The sequence below is a fragment of the Martes martes genome (genome assembly GCF_963455335.1).
Source record: "Martes martes genome assembly, chromosome: 16".
NCBI lineage: Eukaryota > Metazoa > Chordata > Mammalia > Carnivora > Mustelidae > Martes > Martes martes.
Window position 1 is genome coordinate 39318414 of NC_137904.1, and position 10273 is coordinate 39328686.

General features: G+C 60.9%; 1 protein-coding gene across 1 annotated transcript; it reads right to left on the minus strand.

The window, feature by feature from the left end:
- Nucleotides 1-206: 206 nt before the first annotated feature.
- Nucleotides 207-4602, minus strand: WFIKKN2 (WAP, follistatin/kazal, immunoglobulin, kunitz and netrin domain containing 2; the record flags this gene model as incomplete). Its single annotated transcript, XM_080827242.1, has 2 exons — nt 207-1727; nt 4402-4602. 2 exons carry the CDS (start codon nt 4600-4602, stop codon nt 207-209), a joined length of 1722 nt encoding a protein of 573 aa, XP_080683368.1.
- Nucleotides 4603-10273: the final 5671 nt, after the last annotated feature.

A 10273-nucleotide genomic window follows, 5' to 3' on the forward strand; every position in this document is an offset into this window, starting at 1 on the left:
TTTGTCCCCTGCAGCTACAGGAGATACAGACCCCTTCTCGAGCCTAAGACTAGAAATTGTTCTAAGAATCTCCAGTGGGTTGTTCCCCGCTGGCCTCCGACTGTCTAGCCTGACCTTGCCCAGTCAGCAGACTGAGGGGCGTGGGGGTGGGGAGATGGACGAGGGCCAGGGAGGGGACCGGGGCGGGGCGGAGGGGGAGCGGGGCTTCAGTGCAAGACCAGGAACTCCTTGAGGACATCGCAGGTCTTCTTGTGCAGGACCTCGCGCAGCTTCCTGACCCGCCGGCTGCTGGACGCGCCCACGAAACTCTCTGGCCGCAGCACGGCCATGCCGCCGTCCACCTCGCCCATGATGATGAGCGGCGTCTCGCCCGCCGTCACGTTGGGGCAGGGGCAGCTCCAGTCCACGTGGAGCAGGGTGACCTCCAGCGGCTCCCGACCCAGGAACTTGAGGCCCATCTTCTCATCCTTGAGCACCTCGTCCACGGTCACCAGGGCGCGCCCCGCGTCGGCCTCCTCGGTCAGCTCAGACACGCGGCCCAGGATGACGAAGTCGCTCCGACAGAAGCTGGTGACGAGCTTCTGCCGCGGCTTGCAGGCCCGGCAGCGCTGGTGGCCCCGAGGGAAGGGGCAGGACTCCTCGCAGGCCTCCCGGCTCTCGAAGTTATTGCCGTTGCCCTCGCAGCCGCCGTAGACGAAGGACTGGCACTGGCCGGTCTGGCCGTTGTAGGCCCAGCGGGGCGCATAGGCCTTGCAGGGGCCCTGCAGGGCGGGCAGGCTGCACACAGCCAGCGGCCCGCTCATGCAGGCCAGCATGCAGGCCTCGTAGGTCTCAAAGTGGTTCCGGTTACGGTGGCAGTGGCCGAAGGTGAAGGTGAGGCAGTTGTTGGCCTGCGCATCGAAGTGCCAGCGGGTCTGCTCCTCCCCGCAGTCCTCGCTGTCGGGGGGCTCGAGGCACTCGGCGGCGGGGAAAGTGGTGCCGTTGGGGCTGCTCTCCGACGCGGCCACCGCCTGACCTGCACGGACCACGGACAGCGGGAAGTCGGCGCGCAGGACCCCGGCGGCGTTGCGGGCCGTGCAGGTGTAGATGCCGGCATCCTGGGGCTGGGCGTTGTAGATGACCAGCTGGGCGATGTTGGTGACCACCACGTTACCGCGCACGTGGTTGGGCCGCATGACCACGTTCTCCCGGTCCTCCAGCTGCTTCTCCCAGGTGATCTCGGGCCGGGGCCGGCCCACCGCGTCGCAGAGGAAGCTCACGGTCTCGCCCACGGTGACCGACTGGTGCACAGGGTGGTTGAGCAGAGCTGGGGCCACCGTATCCAGTCCCGGGGTCTCCGGGGAGGCCGTGGTGGGGCGCACGGTGGTGTCGGGTGGCGGGGGACTGGTGTGGGGCCAGGTGAAGTGGTAGCGGCAGGTGACAACAGCCAGCGTGATGCCCTTGGAGCAGGCCTCGGCGTCCATGTAGCAACGATTATAGTACGTGAGGCCGTCGGACGCGCACGTGAAGCTGGGCTCCTTCTCACAACGGTCTTTGCATTTACACACAGGCTGGCCATCCCAGATGTCGCACTCGGAACCCTGCTGCAGACACATGAAGTGGTCGCAGGTGGCCTCCTTGGGCATGCCTACCGGGCCTTTCTTGCCCTTCACGTCCATGTACCGGGCGGCCACACAGCTCTTGGTCCCACACACGTTGGGGCAGCACTTCTCATAGGTCTCGCACTCCTGCAGGGAGCCACATGGAGAGGCCTGAGCAAGGGGGAGCAGGACATGGGCCCAGGTTCCCCTTCCACCCCTCATCCCCCACCCCCGGTGTCTGCGGAAGGAACGGTCATGGGCTTACCGCCTGCGGCCAGCCACACATTTGGATGATGACAGGAGCTGACAGATATGCAGCCCCTGCTATTTGCCGGGCCTACTTCTGAGAATATTTGTACCTGTCAGCATCTCTCCTGCTCCTGGCAGGCCCCAGGAGGTGGCACAGCCATCAGCCTCGCTTCACAGGTAGTGATCACGGAGGCACAGAGACATACAGTAACTTGCCCAAGGTCACACAGCTGGTAGTGTGTGAGAGGAGGCAGACCATGCACCTCCCAGAGGGGACATTTCTCTGACTACCATTTTACAGATGAAAATGCAGAGACTCAAGAGAAGAGACACCCAGGAGCTGTCCCAAGAGCTGGCAAGGGACAGAAAAGGGCTCGGAGCTCCAGGTGGATGGGATTCTGAGAGGAGATCTCTTCTTCCACGCCTTCATAGGATTGCCACAAAGGAGGTCAAGGTGGGAACAAAGGAGTCTGCCTTTCTCTCTTTTCTCCCCTGGGGTCGGGATGCCCTGGCCAAATTGAAGAGCTCACACCAAACCCTAAGAAGGGAATACTGGACAGCTCTAGGACAGAAGTTTGAGGCCGGCCACACACGCATCACAGAGTGGGCCCATGCTTGTTCAGAGCCAAGGGGAAGGGCAGGCGGGACAGGCCCGGGACGCCAGGTCCTACCACGGAGGGCTGTGCCAGGCCCAGGGGCTCTGCTCTGATGTGTGCGGCATTTCATGGGGGGCCAACAACAAGGGAAACAGCCCCTTGGGTGGCAAAGGTCGGCCAAGCCGTCAGCAAGGACTTGCTAGGGCTGTAATTCCCCTTGATTCTCTGTGGGGCCACGTAAAGCATTAGTTTAATTCCTCGAAATTAGCAACATGCTCTGGGACCGGCACAAACAAGGACTTCACGTGGTGTTTTCGACAATAACACCTCGTCCCCACCGGGCAGGCGGGCAACAGTCCTAATCCTGCGTCCTGGTAGTAGCTCTGGGAATTGCTCCCCACTCGCGCTGGCCTCTTGTGGCTCTGACTTTTATATCCCAGCCTCTCGGACATTCCACATCAGCTAAGAGCAGGGAAATATGCCCCACCGGAGCCATGTGAAGCCTGCCCGCCCAGGTTGTTTACTGTGTTCCCCCTCTCGGCTCAGAATGGGGACTTTGTTTTGCCGTCCTTGCTTGGCATAAGCTTCTAGGCCACCCCAGGGCAGGCTTTGGGACAGGGATGGGCAGATCTCAGAGCTGGGGTCTGAGGCCGAGAGACCCAGCGCGGGATGGAGGGCAGGAGGGACGGGGAGCAGACAGGAGAACCTGCTCTTCGGCCTGAGGGTCGTAAAATTCCTTAAAAGACGGGCCCAGGAAGCTTCTTTAGGACCCCGAGGTCCGTGAAAGTTTGGGTCGCCAGAGTCGGGGTTGGGTGGATGGGGGGAAGGATTCTCTGGGCGCAGGAAACCTAGAAGGAATCCTTATAAGTTTTTGCTTGAGGGCCCAGAATGTACCCCTAGGCGAATGAGTCCTTAGCCTTTTCCCCAAGACCCACAACATCTGCCAGGCTCACCCTCCCTTACCCTACCTGGTTTATCCAGCCGGCCCGCACCAGGGGAACAGACTTCCCTGCAAATGTAGCCAAAGAACCTCATGACCTCAGCGGAGTGGGAGCGCTCTGCCCCCATCTTCCCTCTCCTGAGCACCACCACTGCTCACTGGCAGCATCTGGCCAGAGAGGTCTGACAGTTGTCCCCTGGACACCGTGGGGGCAGAGATCACTCACTGCGGGGCAGTCCTGGGCTTTTCTGTAGAGTACGTGTGTTTGGCAAATGGAGCATCTCTCTTATTCCTTGGTGCTGCCCGGCCCGGAGCCCTAGGAACTGGCCGAGCCGGCAGCAAGTGCCTGTGTCTTCATTGCCCATGGGGAGCGGCTGGAACAACCCTGGGATTCGGGAGCTGGGAGCTGGGAGAGAACTTCCCCAGCACCAGGCCTGCCCGGCTTGCCCCAGGCTGCTCTGATGAGAGCAGAAGGGAGGACGGAGGAATCTGGCAGGTTGAAACTTAGCCCACTTCCCTCCCAAGGACAACTGGAGAGTCTGTTCCCACCCACTCTCCCCATCAGCCTGGCCTGATCTCAGGGTCTGCGAACCCTGCGAACCCCTGGGTGGGGGGTGGCCTGGAGGCCTCCGCTTTGCCAGAGAGACGCAGGTACCAAGCCCACCCTTCCATCCCTGGCGATGGGACTATGTGCTGCTCGCTGCGATGCTCTGAGTGTCTGTTCTCACCTGTCGAGGCGGGGTTGTCCCCACGGTGTGCCTGGCTTAGTGCTGGCTGGGAGCAGCTCTTAGCAAACATGAGACCAGGAATCCCAGGATTCCACATCCCTGATGAACTTGGATGTCACACCCACCTCTTTGTCTGGACCTTGGACTTGGACAGATATCACGCCCTATTTCTGTGGCCTGGGGCCCAACTTCCTTCCCATTTCCCAGATCCTGCCGGGGGGCTCCTGTGTCTCCCCACCCCAAGGTTCCCACGTGCCCTCACTGACACACTCACGTGGTCCATGTCAGGCTTCTGGACTCCCACTCACCTGGTCTGTCTCACACTCCCGCTTGCAGGTGCTCTGGGCATCCACCCAGAGGTTGGGGTTCATGTCGTTGGGGCAGATGCCAGCATGGGAATAGCGGATGGGCGGTAGTGCCAGGCCCCTCGGGGGCACCCCAAACAGCAGCAGGAGCACCGCCACCTGCGCGCAGCGGGACCAGAGCCGGCCGCACCCCGGGGCCCACATGATGTGGTCTGCGGTGCCTCAAGACCTCCCCTGCAACGAGGCCAGGGGCTGGGGCCCACCAGGGCCTTCTCCTTCTCTGGGCTGCAGACACCTGCCCTCCCCACCCCAGCAGGCTTCCTCTCGGCCGCCGCGGCCCCTTCCACCAAGTCAGTGCAGCCCCGCTGGGCTGTGCGGCTTCAGATAAAGGAAAGGTCTTTGCAAGGAAACTCCCTCTCCTGAGTGTGCAGGGAGAAGAGCGGCGGCAGGGCCCGAGCCTGGATTTATATCCTGGGCGCGCCACCCGAGTGGGAGCGAGCTAACCTGATGCCTGTCACAGGCAGGCTGCTGGCTCCTCTGTCCCGTGGCTGATCACAGACTTGTTACAGAAGGGGAAAAAAAAAGCTGGAAGCAGTTTAGCGGCGTATCTGGCACGGTGGGACACCTGCTTGTTTTTGACTCCAGGAGGCCTTTAACCCCTTCAAGGGCCAGAAATGGCATGTGCTCTGGGGGGGAGCTGGCTGCAGGACACGCAAGCTCCCTGTAAAGGGGCGTTTGTTTCCCTCTCCCCCACCTCCTCGGACCGGGCCCCCGCCTCCCCGTGACTACCTCTGAAGAACACACGATCGCTTGTTGCAAGGAGGGACCTGCCGCCGCAGGGTTAGCATCGCCTGGCCCAATAGTACATTTGAGAGCAAATGACGTGGAAAAACAACAAGTTCATGGCCATTCCAGGGCGGGCCTGAGCAGCAGCGCTGCACCGCGGCCTCCCACCCCCGCACCCTGTCCCTCTGCGGGGGTGTGTGCGCACGGACAGCTCCCTATCTCTCGGTCCCCTACCCGTTCGCGTCTCAAGTTCCCACTTCGGTGCATTTTCCCCAAATCATTCCAGAGACACATACCAGATATGCTCCGGCTCCCCCAGCTGCCGGGACGTATCACATTCCTCACTCCTCGATTGACACACTCGTCGGCTCCCAGAAAACCCACGGGGTAAGTGTCCCAGGACGGTGCTGGGCGGCGGCTGCCCTCGCAAATGACCCCTTGGTGGTGCCTGAGCTCTGTCGTGTGCCGAGCACCTCAGCCGTCCCCTGGGTTCCCCCCCACTTCACAAAGGAGAAGGTTCAGGGCCAGAGAGGACCAGTGACTTGCCCAAGGTCAGCCACACCACGGACAGGGATAGTCGTCCCTAATATTTACTGGGCTCTTCGTGTGTGCCGGGCTCTCTCCAGGCATCACGACACTCCATCCTCATGACAAATGACCTTTATTGCGGACTGGAGGAAAAGGAGCCCAGAGAGGCTAAGCAACTCACCCCCCCACCACCCCGTCATACAGCAATGGGATGCCACCGGTAACACAGGAAATGCCAGCATGCAGGGTGCAGGACCGGGCCTTTGGGACCCCCCTCCTGCCCACCTGGCTGTCAGCACTGCTGTCAAGGTACAGCTTCCACTCCGGTTTTTACAGGCGGGACAAGAAGTTTGTGGAAACATCAGTTGCCGTGGGGTAGGGTGGGGGAATGTGCAGGGAAAGAGGTAGAAGCTCCCGTTGGAGGGGGTGGGAGCTATTTCTCCCCCCTATGTCAGAAAATGTCAGGTATCTCAAACAGCACCAAAAAGTGAGCAGGCTGAACGTATTTGTGTGGCCACACGACGTCCGGAGGGTGTGAGTGAGTGGGGACACCGATCCCTGCCCGAGACAGGTACCTTGCAAAGGCCAAACCACAGAGGGTTTGAGGAGCAGTAACCGAGCTGCTGTGTCCCAGGGATAGTAGATGGGGTGGCCCCAGCCCACGTCAGAGCCAGAAGAGACCTGGAAAGTCCCCAGCAGTGCTCTCATTTCACATGGGGGGAAACGGAGTCCTGAACGCAGGCTCCTCCTCTTCCAGGTCCACTCTCCCCTTGAGGGCTGGGGTTCACCATTTCACTTGACTGTAAAAAGGCAGCACAAGGTTTCTCTCGGCCCTGCAGAACCCCCCCACCCCACCCCAGGGAAGGTGTGCCGCCTTCTCCCCGCCTCTGCCAATTCTTCCCCATCGTGTGGGTCATTCTGCGAGATCTGTCTTTTCTGCTTATGTCAAAGAGCTAATGAAGGGTGTCAGATCCTAATCCCCTAAATTATTGGAATAAACTTCCCTCCGAGGCCGGGGCCCGGTAATGAAGCCAGACAGCGGGCGACGCCGGCTGCTTTGAATTCCCTGTAATTTCATAAACCCGTGTTCCAGCTGCTCAGAGCAGGGCCTCAGCCCCACGCTGGACGGATGCAGCTTGTGCCGCCTTCTTTGAAATCACAAAGGGCAATGGATGGTGACACATTTCTAAACAGGACTTAGAAAAATTGTCACAGCCCTGTTACGTGAGGACAAGTGTCCAGGGAGAGGAGGGCTGATCTCTGGGGAGTCACCTGAGACCACTGGAGGTGATGGGAGGGCTGAGGGCGGGCAGAGCAGAGGCAGCCGGCAGGGGTGGGCATAGAGGCGGGGGGGCTCGTCCACCCCACCCGTTCCTCGCTCGCGCTCTCTCTCTCTCTCTCTCTCTCTCTCTCTGTCGTCGGGGTTGACTGAGAAAGGCCTCCACCCAGCTCAGCCCTGTCAAGAGCCACCAGCCTCCTTCCCAGCCAGGGCCCCATTTCTGGCCATTCCACTCTGAGAACTTTCAAAACAGCATCCTAGAACATCCCAGCTCTCGCCCTCAGCGCTTCCAAGACTCCCACCAAAACACAGCTCAGAATAATAAATAACATCTGATCAGGGCTCGGAGCCCACACAGCATTTTCCCCTACATCATCCCGCTGACCCTCCCGCCAGCCCTGGGAGGGAGCCAGGGAGATGTGGCTGGGACCTCCCCTGCACGAGAGAGGAAACTGAGTCACGGAGAGGCTAGCTGGGCCTGCTCAGGGCCCCGCGGCTCACACCCGCCCACCCCATCGCCCCCCCGGATGCCAGTCCTGTGCTCGTCACACAAGCCACTCTCACTTCCAGGACCTCCAGAAAGGCCCCTGCCTGCCACCCCGCCAGCCCAGCGTGTTTCTAAGCTGTTCTCAGAGCACTTTGAAGTCTCCTGGGCCCCTCCCCCAGTTCCTCAGATCTGGCTGCCCTGCCTCGGTCTTCCCCGGAGGGTGGCAGACACCTCACCCTCACCATACCCCTGGTGCTGAAGCGGGGGTTCTGCGGCCCCCCCCAGGCCTCCCTCCCACCAGCATGAGCATCAGGGGCGTAGACCCAGCTGAGTCACCAGAGCAGGTGACCTGTCCCCTCCCCAGGGACATCGGGCACAGAGTGGTCACAAGAGGGCCGGGCTCTGCCTTCGCATCCAAAGAGCTCCCTCCAGCTCCCACCGCCATGCAGGGGGAGTTCACACCCTCCAGGGTGGGTTCAAGGCCAGCTCTAGATGCAGCTGCAGGAGGTGACCCCAGACGGTGGACTCTGCATGGCCCTTGACCTCAGGTTCACCCTTCACATAACAGTGTCCCAGTCACCGGGGCCTGGACAGGACAACACAGCTGACATCGTTTTCCCAGTCGGCCAGGCCTCCCCCCTCTGGAGACCAGCCACACGTGTGGAGGGGACGACGGTGGTGCCACGGCAGCCTCACGCACGGACCAGACCTCTTACCTTCCTTACTGGATGGTTTTTAAGGCACCTACTATGTGCTCGGTACTCTGGTTACACAGAGGAAACGACGATCCTTGTCCCAGAGAAAGCACAGCATGCAAACAAATGATCAGGTTAGTGACGGCCATCTTGGAGGGGCCCGCGAGGGCTGGGAGGCCAGGCAGGGGGAGGGAGGCCTAGGGCTGCAGGCGTGAGGTGGGATGGGTCTTGAAGCCTGAGCAGGAGCCTGCGAGACAGAGCCCAGCAGGCGCTTTCGTCCACTCCCCCTTGGAAAGGCCTGGCCCACGGTGCAGCCTCCTTGGCCAAGGCCTTCCCTCCGCAGGGCCCAGGCCTCCAGAAAGGGGAGATGAGAGGAAAGTCAGTAGGATTGGGAGACGGGGTGGGGGTGGGAGCTGCAGGTCCTTCTTCTGCCTGGGGCGGCCCCAGCAAAGTCAGACCAGCAGCCCGTGCTGGTCCACCCTGCGTGGGCCCCCAGACCCGAGGCAGCCACACGTTCTCCCAAACAGCAGGGGGAGGCCAACCCTCTGAGAGCCCCCTTGCCCTGATCCTCGATTTCAACGGACTGGGGAGGAGGAAGAATTTAAGGAGAAAGAATCAGGGTGCTGGGGAGGAGGAAGGCCCCAGCAAGGGTGCTCCGATGGGCTCTCAGAAGGCCCAGGCTGCCTCGGCTAAAGGCAGCGATCAGTCAGACCCCAACCAGGGAATTCAATAAAGCGGGCAGCTCATTACCCAGCTGGGGACCCCTGCCTGAGTGGCTGCAGGCCTGGGTTACATTACAGGGCTGTGTGAACTCTCCCCTCCGAGTGAGACTGCACCGGGTTTTGGAATAATTACGGGGCCTCAACAGATGGTGGAGGCGGACAGGGGCGGCCTTCAGCTGTGGGACACGTGACTTGCCGGCATCTGTGCAGAGTGGGACAGGGGAGGGTCCCCATTGGGCCTCGGGGGAGGCAACACTGAATCGAGATCTGAGAATTACGGGGTTGGCCGTGGTGAGGCCTGGCCCCACCCCCTGGGCCAGCCAGGCCTCCTTAGACCCCCCACCCCGGGCCTGGGGCGGGGGGGGGCTCTGCTGGTGGGGCCGAGTCCCTGGAAGCTGGTTGGTGTTTGTCTGAATGGATCTGTGTGTCATGAAAGCAAGAAGAGGAGACACAACTTGTGGGCACGTGTGAACCCCCAAATGCCTTCCTGGAGAAGGCAGACAGCACGTGCTCTGTGGATATGTTCGCCCTGTGGCAGAGCCCCGCCCACGTGGGCAGCTCCGTGGCGCTCAGGTAGAGCACTGTTGGAGGAGTTCTAGGTTCTCAGCCTGGTCCGCCACCAACCCACTGCGCGACCACCTCTACTTCCCCATCTGAGGCCCCTTCCAGCCACTTCCTCTGTGATCCCGTGTCCCGATTCCTCCAGCTTCGCCTTCACGGACAGACTCAGCCTCTAAAAGCCCCGAGCTGCTCTCAGCCAAGACAAACACGGGAGTGAAGAAGCCAGAAAGCCACGGGGCGGCAGGGCCGCTGCGGGTCCACCGCTCAGCTCTGCCGGCCGACAGCAACAGCCCGTTTCCACGCTTCCCGGGCCTGGGGGTTCCGCGGGACCGCCACGCGTTGGGGGCTTAGCCTCCCTCCTGCTCCGGTGCCTGTCCTGAAAGCTAATCCTCTGGCGACTCCTTCCACAAGCCCCCTCCCTTTCTGCCTTACTGTTTTTTTCCTCCAGAGGAGAGAGAAACGAGAGGGTCTCAGACCTGTGGGTCTCCCTGCTCACCTGCGCACGGGTGCTCCAAAACCAGACGCATTCCATCCCCGCTGCAGGGGTACCTCACGGTGGGGGTGGGGTCACAAGAAACAGGCCTTTTCCGGACAGACCATTACGGCAAGACTTCCGGCTTAAAGATGGCTTCCTTAAGGTTTCTCCACGCTTTCAGGATGAAGGCCAAAGCACTTAACATAGACCACCGTGAACATCTGCCTCAGTTTCCCTCCCCAGCCTTACCGTCTGCCCCTCTTTCTCTCAAAACCCTGGAAACTGCCACGTTGCTCTTTCAGATCTTTTTTTTTTTTTTTTTAAGATTTTATTTATTTATTT